Below are 22,678 nucleotides of genomic sequence, written 5' to 3' on the forward strand. Positions count from 1 at the left end.
TTTATTAGCATCTATGAAGAAAATGGCTATCCCTCAAGAAGAACATGAGAGATACTGTCATGAACTTGAGCCCCCATGGATATAGATGAGCAGGTGGCAGGTGCTCTCTAGCTGCTGCTCACCGCTAATGGGGTTATGCGGTTACAAGGGCGTGCATCATCTTGCACACCCAGCATTTGATGCATACCCCTTATTCCTCTCCCATAATCATCCGAGTTGACACTGTGATGTTTTTAAAACTTCCGACAGTATTAAAACATTATTTTCATTTCCCTGCTTTTCCTCCTGCTTCACACTCTCTGTAAAAACTTCAAATATCATAAGAATAGATAAGTTTGTAAAATTCTGCCACAGTGGAACCCACCACAAAGAACCAGTGTTAGTAGCTTGGAATGCTTTTCTTCTTGTATTATTTCTTTGGATATTGCATATGCTAATATTATAATCTCTTTTTCCAAAAATGGGATGATGCTCCATCTGTTGCTTTAAATCTACTCTTTAACATTTGGTGTATACTTTTGTCCCTCCGTATAGACGAACTTTATTATCTGTTAATGGTTACAGAGTAGTCACAGAATGGATGAACCATAACTAATTTAACCATTTGTCTATTGATGGAATTTAAGTTTCTCCAGTTTATTTTAGTGTAATAAATAATGTTGCTGTGAACATCCTTTTTATTATATCTTTATATATTTTGAACAAATGTTTCCATAGAATAAATCTGATCAGAGAAATGTATTTATTCATTTTAGTTAATTGTTTTTAATATAAGAAAATAAATACATGCTCATGGCAAAATATTCAAAGAGTACAGAAGGATACAAGGTAAAAAGAAAAGCTCCTTGGGAGGCCAAGGTGGGTGGATTGCTTGAGACCAGGAGTTCAAGGCCAGTCTGGGCAACAGAGAAAGACCCTACCTCTTAAGAAAAAAAAAAAAAAAAAAAGAAAGAAAGAAAGCTTTCTTCCCACTCCCTACTCCCAACCCCCAGGATCACCCACACAGGTGTCTGCTCTTAATAGTTTCTTATGAGAAAATACATTTTAATAGATGATCCTAAATTGTCCTCTGAAAACTGTGTGTGAGTATAATTCTTTTTCTTTTCTTTTCTTTCCTTCTTTGTTCCTTTCCTTCTTTCCTTTTGAAAATTCTCACTTTTTTCATTTGGGTGGCCAGGGTGTTACTATTTAAAAATGGCAGACTTTAAAGGAAGTGAAATTGTTTTCCTCATAGCACATCCAGCCACATGGTAACCCACAGTGTGAAATGCTGAGGCGGAGAAAGCCAGCCAACGGTGGGCCAGTGATGAGTGAGAGGTCTTATGGAAAATAAGAGAGAAAAGAAGGCAGGTGTGGGATGGATCAGTTTCCTGGCTTTAAGGTGGTGCAGGGAGACTTGAAATTAATGGCCTTAGCTCCAGACTTTCCCAGAGCTTCACAGTAGAAGGACGTTAGGTCTAGCTGAAGATGGGCTGAGGAGGTAGGAACCAGGAACAGCTCATTGCAAATTGCTCTGGTGTTTTACGAGACACTAATTTGTCCATAGAGACAGTAATGATCATATCTTTTTGTTTTGTTTTGTTTTGTTTGTTTGAGACAGTGTCTCACTCTGTCACCCAGAGTGCAGGGACATGATAATGACTCACTGCAGCCTCAACCCTCCAGGCTCAATTGGTCCTCCTGCCTCAGCCTCCTGAGTAGCTGGGACTACAGACATGTACCACCACACCTGGCTAACTTTTTAACATTTTTTGTAGAGACAGGGCCTTACTATGTTATCTAGACTGTTGAACTCCCGACCTCAGGCGACCCTCCTTCCTTGGCCTCCCAAAGTGCTGGGATTACAGGCATGAACTATTGCTACTAGCATTTGCTAGTAGGTTTATGTAATTTTTAAAAATTCTCTTAATTAGCTCAATGATTCAGAGACTATTCTTATGTCACTTTTGAAAAACGAAGCAACTGAGAGGCTGAGACACTTGCCTCAGGTTGTACAGCTGGCAAGGAATGAAGTTAGGATGCAAACCCAAGTCTGCCCTACTTGAAAGCTCCAGTTCTCCCCCACTCTGCCTCACCAGAGGAGAAAGCTGAAAACTGCTGTTTTTCAGAAAGGTGGAGACGTCCTTTTCCCATGGGTAGCAGACACATAACTTCTCATCGGCGTATCTGCTGGACTAGTCCAGCAGCAAAGGAGCCAATGTTGTTGGAGCAAAGAGAAGTGGCTATTCTGAGGAACCAGGGAGTGTGTTCCACCTTTGCAATCCAGCATAAGCATTGCTCAACCAAATGGGACAGAAACAAAGCTCTGCTAGGCCACGGCTTGGTGAAATGGGTCACGCAATTGATTTTCCAGCGCTGAGTTCAGGGAATGACAGTCTTCTGTGCAAAGTCCCAGCAAGCGCTAAGCCAGGAAGCATAGTAGTTAGGTTAACAGGCTCTGGAGTCATAGAATGGAGCTTGTACACTGCTCTTCTACGTATTAAGAAGGTTGGCCTCTGTGAACTTCAATTTTCTCATCTATAAAATGGGGAGATAATATGTTATAGGATCGTGATGAAATGGGATGGAATGTTGAGTGCCTGGAATATAGAAAATGTTTTTCACTTTTTTCCTGTTTCTCTCTTTGAAACTTATAATGCAAGCTCTATTTCATACAAAATATTAACATAAAAAGCCACCCTGCCCCCTCATCTATCTATCAAGCAATGCACGTTTATGGGGAACCTGATGCTGACCCATTTGTAAACAACTTGTTTCTGGGTTGGGGTTTTGTACATAGCAGAGCAGCTCCCTCGCTGTGAGATCTATTGAAAGTCAGCCCTTGATACAAGGGTTTGTTAAAAAAAAAAAAGAGAGAAAAAAAAAAGAAGGAAAGAAAGAAAGAAAAGAAGAAAAGAAAGGGGAAAAGAGAGAGAGAGAAACAGTAACATAAAAAGAAAAAAGATATAAAAGCAGATTGCACAAGCTTACCCCTGTGCAAATTTGTAAGCATCCGCATCTTTAATTGTGTCTGACACGTGTCAGATGCTTGGGATGAAACATTAGACTATGAGAACGGCATATCTTTGAACATGGCCAAGAAAAGAGACAAGGGTAAGCAAGGTCCTGTGACTTTCGCCCCAAGTAATGCAGACAGAATAACAAGTAAGAATGAGAGCAGGTTGTACTTGGCCTCTCCCTTTCTCTGGTGGCTTTTGTGTGGTTTCTTTGGAAAGTTTTACCCTGGCATTTTTCAGAAATAGCACAGTTGTTTGGGATGATTATAGGCAATCACCCTTTCCCAGAGACTGAACTGTGTCAGGCTTAGTGACCGGCCACTCCTCAGGGGCCAACTAGGAAGGACATAGCTGGTCCTGCTGTTTACCAAGTATTGGATCTTGTGAGATGCCAGAAGAACCAACCTCAGGGTCTTTGGAAAGACCGACCAGCCCGTCAGGATGGATTGTAGTGGTGGGTCCCAAGCACTCATTTAGGAATGAGAGTGACGTTAATGGTGGAACATGAAATCCATCCCAATAGAAGAGCAAGCCCGAGAGCAAGCTCATCTGACAGACTGTTAAGGCACAGGCACAAAGGAGGCCATGTGAGTTGGGAGGAGAACTCCTCCTTGGAAATCTTGGAGTCTCGCTGTCCACTAACGTAACCACTAGCTACATGGGTCCACTGAGCACCTGAAGTATGGCAAGTGCAAATTGAGATATGCACAAAATACACAATTTCAAAGACTTAAGTACAAAAAAAAATATCGCATTAATTTTTTTGTGGATAACAATTTTTTTAATATACTATAACCAAGTAAGATTTTATTCTCACAAATGCAATGTTGGCTCACTATCCTAAAGTCAATTAAGACAATATACAACATTACTTGAATAAATATCAAAAAAGAAAATTTCAATAAACAAAGAAAAACATTTGACAAATCCAACACTCATTGTGATAAAACCCCCAGTACATTAATAGAAAAAAAATTTTGAGTCTTGCAAAAAGTCATCTATGAAAACCTACAACTAACATTATACTTAATGGTGAAAGACTGAGTGCTTTATCTGTAAGTTTGGGAACAAGACATAAATTTCCACTTTTTTTTATTTTTTCTGGAGTCTTGCTCTGTCACCCCGGCTGGAGTGCAGTGGCACAATCTTGACTCACTGCAACTTCCACCTCCTGGGTTCAAGCGATTCTCCTGCCTCAGCCTCCCGAGCAGCTAGGATTACAGGCGTGCACCACCATACCCAGCTAAATTTTGTATTTTCTTAGAGACGAAATTTTACCATGTTAGCTAGGCTGGTCTCAAACTTCTGACTGCAAGTAATCCACCTGCCTCGACCTCCCAAAGTGCTGGGATTACAGCACTTTGGGATTAGCCACTGTGCCCGGCCAATTTCCACTTTTAACACTCTATTCAACACTGTTCTGCAAGTACTAGCCAGATAAATGATACTATAAAGCGAAATGAAATTCTCCAGATTGAGATAAAAAAGTAGAACTGTTTTTCATGGCACACCACATAATTTTCCACACACACAAAAAAAAATTGTAAGGAATTTACTACAAACCCACTAGAACTATTAAACAAATTCATCCATGTCAAAAGATACAAGGTCAACATACAAATTAATTTCTTTGAAACTTTTATTTTAGGTTCAGGGGTACACGTGCAGGTTTTTATATAGGTAAATTGCATGTTGCAGGGGTTTGGTATACAGATTATTTCATCACCCAGGTAATAAGCATAGTACCAGTAGGCAGTTTTTCAATTCTCACCCTCCACCCTTGAATAGGTGCTGGGGTCTGTGGTGCCCTTCTTTATACCCATATGTGCTCACTGTTTAGCTCCCACTTACAAGTGAGAACATGCAGTATTTGGTTTTCAATTCCTGTGTTAGTTCACTTGGGCTGATGGCCTCCAGCTTTACCCATGATGCTGCAAAGGACACAATCTCATACTTTTCTATGACTGCAGAATTTTCCATGGTGTATGTGTACCACATTTTCTTTTTCTTTTCTTTTCTTTTTTTTTTTTTTTTTTTTTTGAGACAGAATCTTACTCTGTCACCCAGGCAGGAATGCAGTGGCACGATCTCAGCTCACCGCAAACTCTGCCTCCAGAATTCAAGTGATTCTTGTGCCTTGGCCACCCAAGTGCCTGAGATTACAGGTGTGCACCATCACGTCCAGCTAATTTTTATGTTTTTAGTAGAGACGGGGTTTCACCATGTTGCCCAGGCTGGTCTCGAACCCCTGGCCTCAAGTGATCTGCAGCCTTGGCTTCCCAAAGTGCTGGGATTACAGATGTGAGCCACCACGTCTGGCCTCACGTTTCTTTATCCATTCTATTGTTAATGGGCATTAAGGTTAATTCTATATCGTTGCTATTGTGATTAGTGCTGTGATGAACATATGTGTATATGTGTCTTTATGGTAGAATAATGTATATTCCTTTGGGTATATGCCCAATAATAGGATTGCTGGGTCAAATGGTAATTCTGTTTTAAATTCTGTCAGAAATCACCTAACAATTTGAAATGATAATATTTTAGATATTGGGTTAAACAAAATATATTGTTAAAATTATTACTTGTTATGTTTTGCATTTTTGAATGTGCCTAGTAGAAAAAAAATGTAAGTTACATATATGGCTCATGTTACATTTCTATTGGACAATATCACTTTAGAACTTCACATAGAATTTTTATCCCTATTCACAATTCCAGTTAGTATTTGCCTCCACTGTCTGCCCTCATCACAATGCTGCTAGGCTGTTAACAAGCCAGACTTATCCAGTATTTTTCTACTCCATAATTTTGCCCTGGCTGCTTGCTCTACCTAGGATACTCACTCCCCTAGACCTTCTCCCACATGGCTCCTGTTCGACTTTTTGGTCTCTTAAATGCCCTTTCTTTCTCCAGAGAAGTCTGCCTTGGCCACAGTTCGGTCACATCAACTGTTCTATTCTCTTTCCAGCACTTCTTTGTCTTGTCTGCCTTCCCGAGTATACCACGAGCTCTGTGAGAGTCTACTACGTTCGTCAGTTCATTTCCTGAACTCAGAATAGCACCTCACTCATAGCTGGCCCTCCATAAATACTTCCTGAATGGCTAAATCTACTAGCCTTAAATCTGGTTAAGATTGTTTAAACTGTGCTCCAATCTGACACCCTTTGTTTTGAGCTAATTAAGCTCCACATAGGGCTAGCCACTGCTGGGCACTGGGTATATGGGAAGATGCCCTGGTCTCTGACCTTAGGGAGCTCAGGACTTAGTAGGTTCCAAAGACAAAAATGTCAGCAAATGGTGTTGTCATGTCACGTGCCATGAGCCTGTTGTTTTTATTTCACTATACGTGCTCTAAGGAAAGAACCCAACAGAAGTCAAAACACGGCAACCTCAAGCTCGGGCTGCCTGTTTACCAGTAGCTGCAGATAGTTCTTGAAAAGGCAGCTCTGCTGTGCTCTACTATTTGTGAAAAACAGGTTAACCATTCCAAAGAACTGTGATTATGGTCAGGACCAGAGCATGCATTCCTAACTCTAAATGAGAAGATAGTTTGAGCCCAAAGGGCACGTTTGCAGAGGCTTTTGCGGGAAGACAAGTCTCCTAATTTAGTATTAGACTACAAAAGCAAGTTCTAGACTGATAAGTAGAGTAAACACTCATTTTCCTTTATATATACTCTATAAAAGTGCAGGGAAAAGACAAATATACTCCAAATGATTAACCTTGGCTACCTCAGGGTTATGGGGAAGGTTGGGATAATAACACACTACAAATATTTTCTTCTCATGCCTCTATAGTATTTTGTTTTGTTTGTTTGCTTGTTTGAAACAGTGTCTTGCTCTGTCACCCAGGCTGGAGTTGATGCCACCAGCTCTATCACAGCTCACTGCAGCCTGGAACTTCGGGCCCAAGCGATTCTCCCACTTCACCCTCCCAAGTAGCTGGGACTACAGGCGCACACCACCAGGCTTGGCTAATTTATGTAATTTTTTGTATTGTCTCACTGTGTTGCCCAGCCTGCTCTCAAATTCCTGGGCTCAAACGACCTCCCACCTCAGCCTCTCAAAGATCTGGGATTGGCTGGGCATGTTGGCTCACGCCTGTAATCCCAACACTTTGGGAGGCTAAGGCGGGCAGATTGCCTGAGCTCAGGAGTTCCAAGCCACCCTGGGCAACATGGTGAAACCCCATCTCTACTAAAAGACAAAAAAATTTGGGGGCCGGCACGGTGGCTCACGCCTATAATCCCAGCACTTTGGGAGGCTGAGGTGGGTGGACCACGAGGTCAGGAGATACAGACCATACTGGCTAACCCCCTCTCTACTAAACCCCCTCTCTACTAAAAATACAAAAAATTAGCTGGGCGTGGTGGCAGGCATCTGTAGTCTCAGCTACTCAAGAGGCTGAGGCAGGAAAATCGCTTGAACCCGGGAGGCGGAGGTTGCAGTGAGCCGAGATCTCACCACCGCACTCCAGCCTGGCGACAGAGCAAGACTCTGTCTCAAAAAAACAGAGAAAAAAAAAAAAGATCTGGGATTACAGGCATCAGTCACCATACTGAGCCTCTATAGTGTTTTTATTCGTCACAATAAACATAAATAGATTTCGTACTTTCAAAAATGGATAAAGTTGTTTTTACTTAAAAAAGTAAAAACCAAACACCACAAAGCTTTCCTGTATTTGATAGGGTCTGCTTCTGGCATCTTGAATTTTTTTTATCTCAGTTGTGTTCCTCAGCTACTAAATCAAAGATCAGCTTCCGGGCTGAGGACCCAAAAACAGGAAGTAAAGACTGAATTCACTTCGGGAGAATTTGATGATGTAATGGGTCCCTGGATACTAACCAAGCCCCTTCATATAACACAAATCTCTTGCGATAGTTAAGGCTTCCTTAACTTCTTTAATTGGGAAAGTACCCTTTATTGAGGGCACCTGTTATAAGCCAGTTAATTTGTTTACATCATCCCATTTTATTCTCCAATCAACTCTCAAAAGGTAAGTATTATCCCCACTTATCGGATGTAGAAACCAGGGTTCTAGGAAGTTTAATGAATTGCCCAAGGTCGCAGAGCTCCTATGGTAAGAGGCAGAGACCTACTTTGAACATAGCTTTTCCAAACTTGTGCTCATTTCACCATCATTTGCTACCTCCTTTAAAAGAATAAGGTAGAATGGGGTTTGAGCCACAATCCTGATCACCATAGTTCCAGATATTGAAATCCAAAACATAAAAATTCCCAAAAATATAATTCTGGAAAAAATAATTCTAAAACTTTTTTAAGAGACATTTGCTTACATTTTAAAAGTGGATTTATTTGAGAAATGTATAAAGACATGACGAAATGCTTCATAGGCCACTGTGTGCGATAAAATAGGCAGTAATAATATACATTCTTTTGCAAACATAAACACTTAGGTATACTAAGGACAGTCACATGGGTATAACAGTTTTGAGCAGACAAAAAGGCTGCTCAAAACTTGAGCAGCTAAAGAAATAGCTGGTATTCAAGGCGAATGCCTTCAGCTTTTGCCCATTCAGTATGATGTTGGCTGTGGTTTGTCATAGACGGCTCTTATCATTTTGAGTTATGTTCCATTAATATCTAGTTTACTGAGAGTTTTAAACATGAAGGGATGTGGAATTTTATTGCAAGCCTTTTTTGTATCTATTGAGATAATCGTGGTTTTTGCCTTTATTTCTATTTATGTGATGAATTACATTTATTAATTTGCATATGTTGAACCAATCTTGCATCCCTAAAGCCTACTTGATCATGGTGGATTAGCTTTTTTTTTTTTTTTTTTTGAGTCAGTCTTGCTCTGTCACCCATGCTGGAGTGCAGTGTCATGATTTTGGCTAACTGCAACTTCTGTCCACCTCAGCCTCCCTAGAAGCTGGGACTAGAGGTTTGCACCACCATATCCAGTTAATCTTTGTAATTTTTTGTAGAAACAGAGTTTCACCATGTTGCCCAGGCTAGTCTCGAATTCCTGGGCTCAAGTGATCCGCCCTCCTCAGCCTCCCAAAGCGCTGGGATTACAGGCATGAGCCACCGCGCCTGGCTGGATTAGCTTTTTGATGTGCTGCTGGATTTGGTTTGCAAGTATTTTGTTGAGAATTTTTGCTTCAATGTTCATCAATATTGGCCTGAAGTTTTCTTTTTTGTTGTATCTCTGCCAGGTTTTGGTATTAGGATGATGCTGGCCTCATAGAATAAGTTGTGGGGGAGACGCTTCTCCTCAATTTTTTGGAATGGTTTCGGTAGGAATTATATTGGCTCTTCTTTGTACATCTGGTAGAATTCGGCTGTGAATCCATCTGGTCCTGGGCTTTTTTTGGGTGGTAGGCTATTTATTACTGATTCAATTTTGGAGCTTGTTATGGATCTGTTCAGGGAATTAATTTCTTCCTGGTTCAGTCTTGGGAGGGTGTATGTTGTCCAGGAATGGATTCATTTCTTCTAGGTTTTCTAATATGTGTGCACAGAGGTGTTCATAGTAGTCTCTTTGATTACTTGTATTTCTGTGGGGTCAGTGGTAACATCCTCATTGTCATTTCTAGTTGTGTTTAATTGGATCTTCCTTCTTTTCTTCTTTACGAGTGTAGCTAGTGGCCTATCTATCCTATTAATTTTTTCAAAAAACCAACTCCTGGATTCATTGATCTTTTGCATGGTTTTTTGTGTCTCAATCTCCTTTGGTTCAGCTCTGATTTTGGTTATTTCTTTTCCTGTATCTTAATTACGGAGGTTATTACACAACTGTATACATTTGTCAAAACTCACTGAAATGTACATTGGTAAATTTTATTGTATGTAAATTATACTTTAATAAAGTTGATTTTTTTTTTTTTTTTTTTTTGAGACGGAGTCTTGCTCTGTCACCCAGGCTGGAGTGCAGTGGCCGGATCTCAGCTCACTGCAAGCTCCTCCTCTCGGGTTCACGCCATTCTCCTGCCTCAGCCTCCCGAGTAGCTGGGACTACAGGCACCCGCCACTTCACCCGGCTAGTTTTTTGTATTTTTTAGTAGAGACGGGGTTTCACCGTGTTAACCAGGATGGTCTCGATCTCCCGACCTCGTGATCCGCCCGTCTCGGCCTCCCAAAGTGCTGGGATTACAGGCTTGAGCCACTGCGCCCGGCCAATAAAGTTGATTTTTAAAACAAAAAACTAATATGCAATATATTTCACCTTTAAATTTTTTAAAAAACCAAATAGCTTATATAGCCAGGTTATCTGAAATACTACGATAGACAACCTAAGTCTTTTAATGAGATGGATCAAAAACAGCAGAAGAAAAGTCTGTGCCAACTCTCAGAGAGAGACTAATTTGCCTTCAGTATTTGTTCTTTTTGGGTCCCTGGCTAATTCAATGGTGTCCACCAACACTGATAGCAGATCTCCCCCACCTCGTCCATTCTGATACATGTACTAATCTACTCTGTAAACACCCTCACAGACACACCCAAAATAATGCTTTATCAGGTATCTAGACACGTCTTTTTTTTTTTTTTGAGACAGAATTTTACTCTTTTGCCTAGGCTGGAGCAAAGTAGCACAATCTCAATTCACTACAACCTCCGCTTCCCAGGTTCAAGCGATTCTTCTGCCTCAGTCTCCAGAGTAGCTGGGATTAAGGCGCCTGCCACCACACCCAGCTAATTTTTGTATTTTTAGTAGAGGTGGGGTTTCACTAGGCTGGTCTCGAACTCCTGATCTCAGGTGATCTTCCCATGTTGGTCTCCCAAAGTGCTGGGATTACAGGTGTGAGCCACCATGTCCAGCTTTAGATACTCCTTAATCCAGTCAATTTGACACCTAAAATTAAGTCAACAAGTCCACTCCTCATCGATTTGGCACCCATACACATCTTAAACCACACGTAATTTCCAAATGAAGACAATAATAAAGCAGTAGTTCTGCCTAACATGATGCAACTAACATAATGAGGCTATCCTGCATACAACAGAAAATTCACTAATCGTGATTTTTGAGATTTTAGACGTTAGGGACTTAGACTTTAGGGATTTTTATCTTTCAGGATTTCAGCATTTGAGACTATGACATTCAGAATCGTGTCTTTTGGGATTGACTGGTAGTGGGTATAATGACGTATTTTGCAACTGGTTCCAGAGCTGAATTAAAGTCTATTCTCAATGGCAGCTCAATTCTAGGCACCTGTGAAAGGCTTCTTCGATCCAAAAGCACTTTCCTAACTATCTTTCCTTGGAGTCTGATAGACCACCAATGGAATTTGTTCCATTAGGTAAGGCATCAAATCCCCTGAGATCCCTTCTCCAAGCACAAGGATCCTTAGAAATAGGTAACACGTAACATCATTATAAATCACAAATACCATCATGTGAATTAGTTATCAGGGAAATACAGCTAGCAAGTTTCCAAGACAATAAGACACAGGCCCAGTAATATTTGATGGGGAGGTTGGGGAGGACGTGGAGAAGAGGTAGTTGTAGAGCAGAGTCAGGAATATCCTTTGGGAGTGTCATTGTGGAACTGCGGATAATTAAAGGACATGGAGAAGCCAGAGGCAGGAAAAAAAAAAAAAGGTGCCGCTAAGGGTATGCACCACAATCCAGGTCAGGCCCCAGCTCAATTACTATGCTAATATGGTCATGGATAGACACGGAGAAGAGAAAATTGTCACATATGTGTCCATGGATTTCTCTACGCATCTCAGCTACGAGTTCTGCCGATGCTGCCGTTTGTCACAAGGGCAGTGGGGTACATGACCCAGTGTCTCAATGAGTGGAAGCCTGTCACCAAGAAGAAGACTCTGAAGGCATGTTTTCCCAGCAGTCTGCTCAGAGTGTTTATCCCACACTTAGGGCCAAGAGGCAGTTTTGGATATTTGGTTTGGAGGGTTGGAATTTGTTAAAAACTCAGTGGATCTTATCTAGTAGTAGATTTCTGGAGCAATCTGGACAAAAATATTGTCTTCTCTCTTACATGAATGGGATGTGCTTGTCTCCCCACAGAAGAAGCGCACGCTGAAGGGGTCCATTGAGTTGTCCCGAATCAAATGTGTCGAGATTGTGAAAAGTGACATCAGCATCCCATGCCACTATAAATACCCGTTTCAGGTAAGTCCATCAGGTGGGTAGTTCCCCATTTCCTGGACCGCGGTTAAAGTCCTCAGTCACGTGCAGGTGCAGTGGCTCGCGCCTGTAATCCCAGCACTTTGGGAGGCCGAGGCAGGCAAATCACGAGGTCAGGAGTTCGAGACCAGCCTGGCCAACATGGTGAAACCCCGTCTCTACTAAAAACACAAAAAGTTAGCTGGGCGTCCTGGTGGGTGCCTGTTATCCCAGCTACTCGGGTGGCTGAGACAGGAGAATCATTTGAAGGAGGCAGTGGTTGCAGTGAGCTGAGATCGCGCCATTCACTCCAGCCTGGGTAACAGAGTGAGACTCCATCAAAAAAACAAAACAAAACAAAAGGCCTCAGTCACTGTGACAGAGGGTGGACAGGGATGACTCTCTGCTCCAAGGTTAGAACTTAGACAAATCCCATTAGGAAACATATGTGTTCCTTCAATCAATGACATTTATTTGTTAATTCTTTCACTTACTGAACACACATTAAGCACAAAATCTTAAAAAGGTGGTTATTCCTCATACCCCTTTCCCTCATGTCTTCTCTTCCTCAAGGGAAGGCCTAATTAGTGAGGAAAGAAAGAAAGCTGCTATCGGGGCCCCAAACCTAACGTGCTTTAAGTGCAGTTTACTCATGATTTGAAGCAACATATTGCAATTGCTGGGTATGAATTGCTTGGAGATTCTGAGGCACAAAGATTCAGATTTTATAATCTGAGGATTATCTGGAAATGCACTGTCTAGTACAGTAGCCACTAGCCACACAAGCATGTTCACATTTATATGTATTAAATGACATTAAAAATTCTGCTTCTTAGTCACACTGGGCACATTTCACATGTTCAATAGCCGGACATGGCTGGCAGCTACTGTACTGAAACAGCACTGGCAATAGAATGCTCCTATCACTGCGGAAAGTTCTTTTTTTTTTGAGACAGAGTCTCACTCTGTTGCCCAGACTGGAGTGCAGTGGCGCAATCCTGGCTCACTGTAACCTCTGCCTCCCCAGTTCAAGTGATTCTCCTGCCTCAGCCTCCTGAGTAGCTGGGACTATGGGCACGTGCCACCACTCCCGGCTAATTTTTGTGTTTTTAGTAGAGGCGGGGTTTTACCATGTTGGTCAGACTGGTCTCAAACTCCTGATCTTGTGATCGACCCGCCTCGGCCTCCCAAAATTCTACTGAACAGAGTTAGTGGAGGGTATCTTTAAAGTCCTTACCTTATGTATGAATCTTGGCACTTCTGGCTTCAAAGGCATGGATATCTCCTTGCACATTTCAGGGTACCATTCTTGCTTACCAACCTGAGGGATGAGTATATATTTAACGTGGCATAGAAAAGAACTTTTTTCCTACTGGAAAAGTGACCCTCATGAGTTGGAATTTTGAGGACTGAAAATAAAAGGAATAGCATGTATTTTTCAGTTGTTCGAAGTCCCAATGATAATGAGTGCCTAAAAAAGTGGTGAAATATAAAGAAGACTGCAGTTTAGTTAAAGTATTATACCAATGACAGTCTCTTGGTTTTGAAAAATGTGCTGTGGTTATGTAAGATGTCATCAGTGGAGAAAAGTAGGTGAAAAGTACACAGGAACTCTGTACTATTTCTGGAACTTCTTGTGAATCTTAAACTATTTCAAAATAAGAAGTTTTCAAAACTCTCATTACACATTTGTCATATAATATCTTTCTCTTTCATGTGCCAGAAATATTTTTTTTAATCACTAAAAACTTAAGATGAGAAATAAATGTGCTTTCTAGTCAAGAGGAGAACTTTCTCCTGCTGTTTTAGTTAGCGATTGCTCTCTTGGGGCATGGAATCTGAGACAAGCAGCCGAAACCGCTTACCCTGTGTTTTCGTAGCACCCAAACATCTGGATGAAAAGGATACTGGCCCCCTAATTACCCAAATGTTTGCCTATGTGACGATAAACACTCGAGACCCCACTCTCAGCTCAGTAGGTCTGCTGTCAGTCAACTATCTCCATGCACACTGCTCACCTTGGATTCTGTGTGTGTCTCCAGGTCATGCATGACAACTACCTCCTATATGTGTTTGCTCCAGATCGTGAGAGCCGGCAGCGCTGGGTGCTGGCCCTTAAAGAAGGTAATTAAACTCCTTTGCCATTGAATCACTGACACCCTTGATCCTATAGTAGGGTTGGGTTCCACAATAGAATAGACTGTGGTATGAGAGCAGCTGATGGCTGGTTTCCCTTTTGGGGTTAGTGGAAGTTTCCACGGTTTCATTCCGGGCCCAGGAGGCAATAACTGATATCATTCAGGGCTGACCAAATCCAGCCTGCTGTCTGTTCTTGTCAGGCTCTGAGCATATTTGTATATAACTCATTTCAAATAGTTAAATAAGTACCTACATAAGACCCTTGATTTTGTCTCATGGTCGGTAAAACCTAAAATATTTACTGTCTGGCCTTTTAAGAACAAGTTTGCCAACTCCTCGTATAGTATGAAGAAGCAGAGCATAGGCCCTAGTGTGAAATGACCTGGGTTTAAATCCCAGTCTGTCACTTGCTATGTACTCTTGGGTAAGTTCCTTAATTGCCTGTGCTTCAGTTTCCCATTTATTTAAAAGGGAGAAAAGGAAGGGATAACAGCACCTGCCTTTGGAGCTGATGTGAGCAAAGTCCTGGGAACTAGGTTGGCCCAGACAGCACGCAATAAATATCAGCTAGCTTTCAAGCGTTTCAGACCATTGGTAAGGGTATTTCTTAAGCCTTACCTTCCTGACGGCACAGTTAGAGGCAGTAGTGTTTAAGCACATGGGATGTGGAGCCAGGCATGAAAGTGAAAATCCCAGCTCTGCCAATGATTAGCATGTGACTCTGGGTAAATTCCTTGACCTTCGTGTGTCTCTATAAATTTTGACTAAAAACAGTCATGGAGCTGTTGTGAGAACTGAATGATTGAGGACTTAGGACAATACCCATCCCAAAGAAAGCACTCGATCAATGTTACCATTATTGTTCTTTAGCCTGAAGCACTGGATGTATCAGAAGATCTGGATTCAAACACTAATCTGCCTCTATGAAACTATGAGGACTAAGGATAAGCAAACTATTTGTTATCTCTGAAGTTGCAATTCCTCTATCTGAAAAAAAATGAGAATAGAAATACAAGGTGTATCTTATCCCAAGGTTGTTGTGAGCCTCAAATGAGTTATGAGCAGACAAGTGCTGGGTAAATGGGAAAGGGCTTACAGTTCTAACAGTCATGGGACATAGAGCAAACACAAAAGTAAGAAGTAATCAAAATGGGCTGGCTGCAGTGGCTAACACCTGTAATCCCAGCACTTTGGGAGGCCAAGGTGGGAGGATCACTTGAACTCAGGAGTCCAATGCTATGATGAGCCATGCTCATGCCACTGCACTTCAGCCCGGGTAACATAGTGAGATCTCATCTCTACTAAAAATAAAAACATTAGCCAGGCATGGTGGCACAGGCCTGTGCTCTGAGCTACCCGGGAGGCTGAGGTGGGAGAATCATCTGAGCCTGGGAGGTCAAGGCTGCAGTGAGCCAAGTGAGCCGAGCCTGGGTAACCAGCAAGACCCTGGTCTTACCCCACCAAAAAAAGGAAGAAAAAAAAGTAATCAAAAGGGCCCCAGCTATGATCATTGGCTTTTTGCCCTCTGTGAAGGGATTTCATACACAGGATGTTAAAATTGGAAGGAACATTAGAGATTAGCTATCTAGTTCTGTGGTTTGTTTATTTATTTATTCAAGGAGACAATGTATTAGTCCATTTTCACACTGCTATAAAGATATGCCCAAGAGTGGGTAATGTATAATGAAAAGAGCTTTAATTGACTCACAGTTCTGTATGGCTGAGAGGCCTCAGGAAACTTACAATCATGGTGGAAGGTAAAGGGGAGGCAGTCACCTTATTCACAAGGTGGCAGGAGAGAGAATGACAGAAGGAGGAACTTGCCCAATACTTATAAAACCATCAGGTCTCATGAGAACTCACTTACTATCACAAGAACAACATGGGGGAAAATATCCCCGTGATCCAGTTACCACCACCTGGTCTCTCCCTCAACACGTAGGAATTATGGAGATTACAATTCAAGATGAGATTTGGGTGGGAACACAGAGCCAAACTATATCAGACAGGGTCTCACTCTGTTACCCATGCTGGAGTGCAGTGGCACAAGCATGGCTCATTGCAGCCTCGACCTATTGGGCTCAAGTGATCCTCCCACCTCAGCCTCCTGAGAAGCTGGGACTACAGGTGTGTGACACCATGCCCTGCTAACTTTTTTCTTTTCTTTTTTTTTTTTTTTTTTTTTTTTTGGTAGAGAAGGGGTCTCACTATATTGCCTAGGCTAATCTCCAGCTTAAGAGATCCTCTTGCCTTGGCCTCCCAAAGAACTGGGATTACAAGCATAAGCCACTACACCCAACACTATTCTGTGCCTTATGTATGTATTTGTTTCAGTAGCAGAGCCCCCCTTTTTCCCCAACCAAAATCTTACTTCAAAGCCACAAACCTACAAGGGAAAAAACCAAAGTTGCTGTGGTTAAAGGTAGGAGAGTTGGAGGGATGGTGATTCCACCTTCTCAACCTTCTCATTACCCTTAAAGGCACTTTTGTAGAGCCCAGTGTTTAACAATCTCATTGGCTCAGATGAGGGTTTGCCCAACCTAAGAACACACAACTAATGCAAGGCAGAGTCGGATGTGAGCCTAGATGTGCTGATGCCTAAATGTAACATGAACTACCCCAGTAAATAGCACAGTGCATTTATGTGCTCAGGTCAACCCATGCTTCTGAATGGTCTGGACAATACTCATTCAGGCTCACTTAGCCAGGTCTAAACTCGAGATGGTATAAAATTGGTAGCCCTTGATAGACTGACCTGGAAATAACTCTTCTGTTGGTGCCAATCTATTTCAGAAACGAGGAATAATAACAGTCTGGTGCCTAAATATCATCCTAATTTCTGGATGGATGGGAAGTGGAGGTGCTGTTCTCAGCTGGAGAAGCTTGCAGCAGGCTGTGCCCAATATGATCCAACCAAGAACGGTAAGAGACTGGGAATTCCCTCTACTCTGTGAAATGACCATAGAAAGGTAAAAGCTTTTGGCCTTCAATCATTGAGGGTATCAGGAATGGAATGCAAAATTCTACATTTTCAGAATTTTCCAAGAGGAATCATCTGTGTTTTCTACCAGTCTGTTGGTGCTTCCATCTCAAAGCTGATGTCTTTATAGCTCCTGACCACTTAAAGTGTGTTCTTTGGACCAGCAGCATCAACATCTCCTAGCAGCTAGTTAGAAATGCAAATGATCTGGCCCCACTCATGACCTACTAGATCAGAATTTTCATTTTAACAAGATCCCAGGAGACGTATGTGCACAGTACGGTTTGAGGAACCCTGCTATAACCTGCATTTGAATGGCATGGTCTATTTAAGTCTTAAATTACAGAGGCAGCCTTAAGAGATATAAAATATTTATTTCTCACAGTGGCATCTTATCACACATATATTTAATTATACAAATTCAACTCTATAGCCTTAAAGGTGAGAGGAACTTTTTTTTTCTTTTACTTTTTACTCTGTGGTTTCTCCTTGCCTCCTCTTCAAACTTGCTCTTGACCTCCACAATCTCAGAAAGGAGAAGGCCACAGTCTAAATGCAAAGTGAAAACAAAAAAAAAGCTATTTCTTTGCCTTTGACATTAAAGGCTCAGGTCTGGGGGACTGGGCTGCAACGGGATTTTAGTAATGACTTTCGAACCTTAACCTCCAGTTCTGTACAACTCCACTCGAATGCATTTCACATTCATTATGCTCTTGTTCCTCTCAACCATCTGGGGTAAGGGAATGGGCTGCCTTGAGCAATTCAGTATGCTCCAGGTCACACTGCTGGAAGTGCTCTGCAAATTCCATTGTTGCATAGGAATGATGGACCGTGTGGATTGTTCTCCTTCCATGTTCCTCTCTTCTCAACCTCTTTTGCCATAGTTTCTCCTTCTCATTTATCACTTCCTTTTGTGCACTAAAACTTAATACTGAAAATTGGCAACCCAAGGCGGATGTAACACATGGCTCAGTTTTCTGTGGCTTCCTGATTCATAGCCCCTCTCATTACCACTTTAAAAACCACCACTTTTCACCCTGCATCTTGGGGAAAAAAGCCCTTCAACGTAATCCATCCCTGGGCCCAGAAGAATAATACTTAATAAGTTTTAGAAATTGGTAAATATTCAAGTGATCCTCCACATTAGTCCTGTGACCATATTCATGTAGGCCAATATTTAATAAAAAAGAAATGGAAAATTTTCTATGGATGGGCTCCACCGTAATAACAGAACGGCATGGGCTTACCTCAGTGAGTGAAAGCCCTTTCCAAAGTCAGGGATCTGGTCTCCAAACTTCTGCCAATGCCTTGCTCTGGGCCCTCAGATGAGTGACTTGGCCATCAAGGGGCCCCAGTGTCCTCATCTCAAAAATAGCAAGGAGTTCTGAGGGGCTTAGGATGAAATAATATCTAAGCCCCTTTCCAGTTCTGAAATTCTTTGACTCAGTATTTCCATTCTGTAGTTTGCACCATGCATGCTGCAGCTATTCCTCTTTGGGGCGCACAGTATTTCCCTCCTCCAAGTGATACACATGTGACTGAGGTGCTAGGAACATCTGAATGACTCACCAGAACTCCAGTGCAGGAGGGCTGGTCATGCTGAGCTGCTCCCCACGTGAAACCAGGGCCTGAGCACTCTTGGGGTCCTGCTGTGGGTGTCGTGCAGTCACTCTGCTAATGGTTTTGCTTTTGCATTGCAACCCATTGCTGTCTCCCCCTTTAGCATCTCCTTACTCTACCTTCTTCTGATTTGGTTAAATAACTTCGTGGATCCGAGTTTTACACAGTTGAGACTAGAGTTTTCAAGAAACACACTGCGCTGTGAATACAGCTCATGGTCACCTCCCTGGGTGAAGGCTCACAGGATTCCTGGTACCGAGCACATTGCCAGTGCGGGTCTATGAGCACTGGGCTTTGGATAACCCCTCTGAGCCTCTAAGTGCATTTCCTCACCTGCAAAATGGGGATAATGATAATAGGTAGCTACGTGTAAGGCTGGGAGATTCAATGGTGTTGTGGAAAGCAGTACAGCTGCCAACATATACAGAGTTCTCGATAAATGGTAATTGTGTCTACTTGTCTTCCTTATTGGTGGTTGAAAGAATCTAAGGCCGAGATATAGCCTCAGAACTTGTGTGTGTTTGGGAAGCAGCAGACTTGGTTGAGTAAAAACAGACCCAGCCACACCCAACCCATAATAACACCCATGTCTTCAACCAGAACTGGCCCTGATCTCTCCACATACCAACCCCACACAGATGGAAAGGAAAGAAGGGAAAAGCAAGGCCAGAGGAAGAAGAAAGAGACACCAGTCATAGAATATCCAGGGATGGAAGTGGCCAAGGCTCACAGCTAGTATTAGTGAAGTCAGAGTTAGAACACCAGTCTCCCAGCTCCAAGTTGAGTTCTAAATGGGAGCCATGCTTCCTATTATAGGGGTTTTCCTTCTTCTCTGGTCATCGCATACCCAGGTCACTACCCCAGCCTACTGTTTCTTGCCAAGTCTGCACGGGGCTGGGCTCCAGTGTCAATGTGTGACTCTCCTTTACTGTATCCCTGATGTGGGCTGTCCAACTTCAAGTCAACCTCCTACAGAAATGAGGAACTCATCACCTACCTATGCAGCCCATTCTCTTCTCATCTCTCATTATTAAGGATGTCTTTGTATTAGCCTGAAGCCTGTGCAGTGCCTCCCGTACCACAGAGAGCCCCAGACACAGCCACACACCTTTGATTCATTGAGTCCAGGAATGGCCTTTGCAGAGCTACAAAGGAGAAATAGTGAGAGACGAGTATGAAGAAATGAGAGGAAGGAGAGAGGGCAAGAGAAAGAGAGAGAAGAGAAGAGAAAGGAGGAAAGAGAGAAGAGAGAGGAGAGCTAAACAGAGGGAGACATGGAAACAGAGATAAGCAGAAAGACAAAGACAGAGAGATGCTGGGTTGGTATAGTTTGAAAGAAGCAGAAATAACACATATTCAGATGCCTTAAGGCAACTAAAAGTGGATTCCAGCCCACTCAAAAAGCAGCACAATGACCTCCCACCTTAGCCACCCCCTCCTCAAGCTCACAACTGAGTCAGGAAGCTAGTGAGTCACTGTCCCCCTGAGTCACCAATTCCCACTCCTGAGTTTAGCAGGTGGCAGAGACATTCCCAGAAGTCTCTATGCCTACAGGGAAGGGTGCAAGTCTAACCCCACTGTCAGGCTTTTCCTGGGAATACAGAGAGACAGGGTCCCTGAATATGGACTTCTGGAAGCTTCTGGTGTCTACTAGAAAAGGGAATCCAAAACCAGCAGGCCCAAGGAGATAAAAGACAGCTTCTGACAAAGCCAAGTCGGGTTTCACTGTGTCTTATTGCTCCTTCTGGCCCCCTTTCTTCTGTTGTTTTCCCTGGGCCCTTTTTCTCAGAAAAGCCCCCTGGCTGCTCACTTCCGGTTGGGTCCATTGGTTTTCATGCTCATTTTTTCTTTTCCTGTTTTTCTCTTTTCAGCTTCAAAGAAGCCTCTTCCTCCTACTCCTGAAGACAACAGGGTGAGTGAGAGCCCTAGCTCTGGGTGCAGGTCGGCCCACAAGCTACCTGATTGGCATGTTCCTATTTCATGTTCCCCTCTGCCCATATTTTTCAAACCCTGGATGTATGCAGCAGGCTGTCACGATTCAGCGAAACTCAACACATTGGGTATTTTTGGACTTCAACTGACTTGGGGGTCTGTCCCCTTAAAGAACCATTCAGCTGCTAAATCTCCATGTCACTTTGTTTATTCAACAAATACTGATATCAAATTGGGTGGCCATTCACCTGACCACTTTGGAGTATAGTATCAGCGCACTCTCTATAAAAGTGTGGCTGGCATGGTGGCTCACACTTGTAATCCCAGCATTTTGGGAGGCCAAAGTGGGAGGATTGCTTGAGCCCAAGAGTTCGAGACCAGCCTGGACAACAAAGTGAGACCCCCATCTCTAGAAAAAAATGTTAAAAATTAGCTGGTGTGGTGGTGCACGCCTGTGGTCCCAGCTACTCAGCAGGCTGAGGTAGGAGGATCACTTGCGCCCAGGAGGTCGAGACTGCAGTGAGCCATGACTGTGTGCCACTGCACTTCAACCCGCGTGATAGAGCAAGACCCTGTCTCCAGAAAAAAAAAAAAAGGTGCATACTCACTCTATGCAAGCATTTTGGAGACATACATTTGTTGGTATTTTATATTTTTCAAAGCACTTCAACCCCTTTATTATCTATTTTAAAACTTACTGTCTGTTCTATCCACTTCAGAGGGTTTTAGTTTTATTCTCATTGTAAAGCTTGGGAAATCAAATCCCAAGGGAGGTCTTAAGGCTTTTCCAAGGCCATTTAGCAACTTAGTAGGATGCAAGGTTTCTGGCGTGGTGGTCTTTAACTCGAGTGGTGGTTCTCAAAGTATAGCCCATGGACCAGAAGCATCTGTATCACCTGGGAGCATGTTAGAAATACAAATTCTTAGACCCCACCCCCAGACCTGCTGTGTCCAAAATGCTGGGGGAGGAGCCCAGGAATCTGCATTTTAATAAACCTCCTCACTGATCTATAATACACTGACTTACAAGTCTTAGATACCACAGTACCTACTCTAGGGCAGCTTATTTGGTTAAGGAGATGAAAAAAAAAAAAAAAAAGAGAGAGAGATGGGAGAAAGGATCATGACCTTTAGGTAGGGGATATGGCCCTGACCTTATGATAATATTAACACCAATATCCACTTTTTTTTTTTTTTTTGAGATGGAATCCTGCTCTTGTCACCCAGGCTGGAGTGCAATGGCACAGTCTCGGCTCACTGCAACCTCCACCTCCCAGGTTCAAACAATTCTCCTGCCTCAGCCTCCCGAGTAGCTGGGATTACAGGCGCTCACCATCACGCCCAGCTAATTTTTGTATTTTTAATAGAGACGGAGTTTTAGCATTGTTGGCCAGGCAAGTCTTGAGCTCCTGACCTCAGGCGATCAACCCACCTCGACCTCCCAAAGTGCTGGAATTACAGGCGTGAGCCACTGTGCCCGACCAATACCCACATTTGAGTACTCGCTCTTCATTCCAGAGCAAATTCTTTAACCAGAGTTTACTGATTCCGTTTCCTCATGCTTCTTCCTGAAGAATGAGCTCTGTCTTTTTTCCCTTCAGCCAACATGGTGACATTTCAAAACTGGCAGCGTCCCCATAAAGGAAGCTCTAAATCCTCAAAGTTCCAGCCTGGTGTTTAGATCTGTCATCAGCCTACTCCCTCACAACAGAAAAGAAACTGAAACTGTAGCAGAGAATGAGCTCTCTCTCCTTTTCTTTCACTGACCTTCTGAAGACTATTTCACCATCCCCCTTGAAGGCCTGATTCGGAATCCTACTGCCCTCCCTTGCAGATGGTTCCCTCAACAGTCCCGCCTAAACCCACACCTCTCATCTTAAGCCAGGCTGCTCTTGTGTCTTTGTTTTTGGTAT

The 22,678-nt window shown here is 42.8% G+C and overlaps 1 protein-coding gene across 2 annotated transcripts in view; it reads left to right on the forward strand.

Annotated features, from left to right (window-relative positions):
• The window catches only part of ITK (IL2 inducible T cell kinase), a 77,205-nt gene that overhangs the window by 19,186 nt on the left and 35,341 nt on the right, over positions 1 to 22,678 (forward strand). For both annotated transcript variants that reach the window (XM_021939905.2, XM_021939906.2), the window contains exons 2-5: positions 11,996 to 12,100; positions 14,137 to 14,218; positions 17,027 to 17,155; positions 20,705 to 20,745. In XM_021939905.2, the coding sequence (XP_021795597.2) occupies positions 11,996 to 12,100; positions 14,137 to 14,218; positions 17,027 to 17,155; positions 20,705 to 20,745 (357 nt within the window). The remainder of the gene's footprint in view (positions 1 to 11,995; positions 12,101 to 14,136; positions 14,219 to 17,026; positions 17,156 to 20,704; positions 20,746 to 22,678) is intronic.

The sequence above is a fragment of the Papio anubis genome, chromosome 5, assembly GCF_008728515.1.
Source record: "Papio anubis isolate 15944 chromosome 5, Panubis1.0, whole genome shotgun sequence".
Taxonomy (NCBI): domain Eukaryota; kingdom Metazoa; phylum Chordata; class Mammalia; order Primates; family Cercopithecidae; genus Papio; species Papio anubis.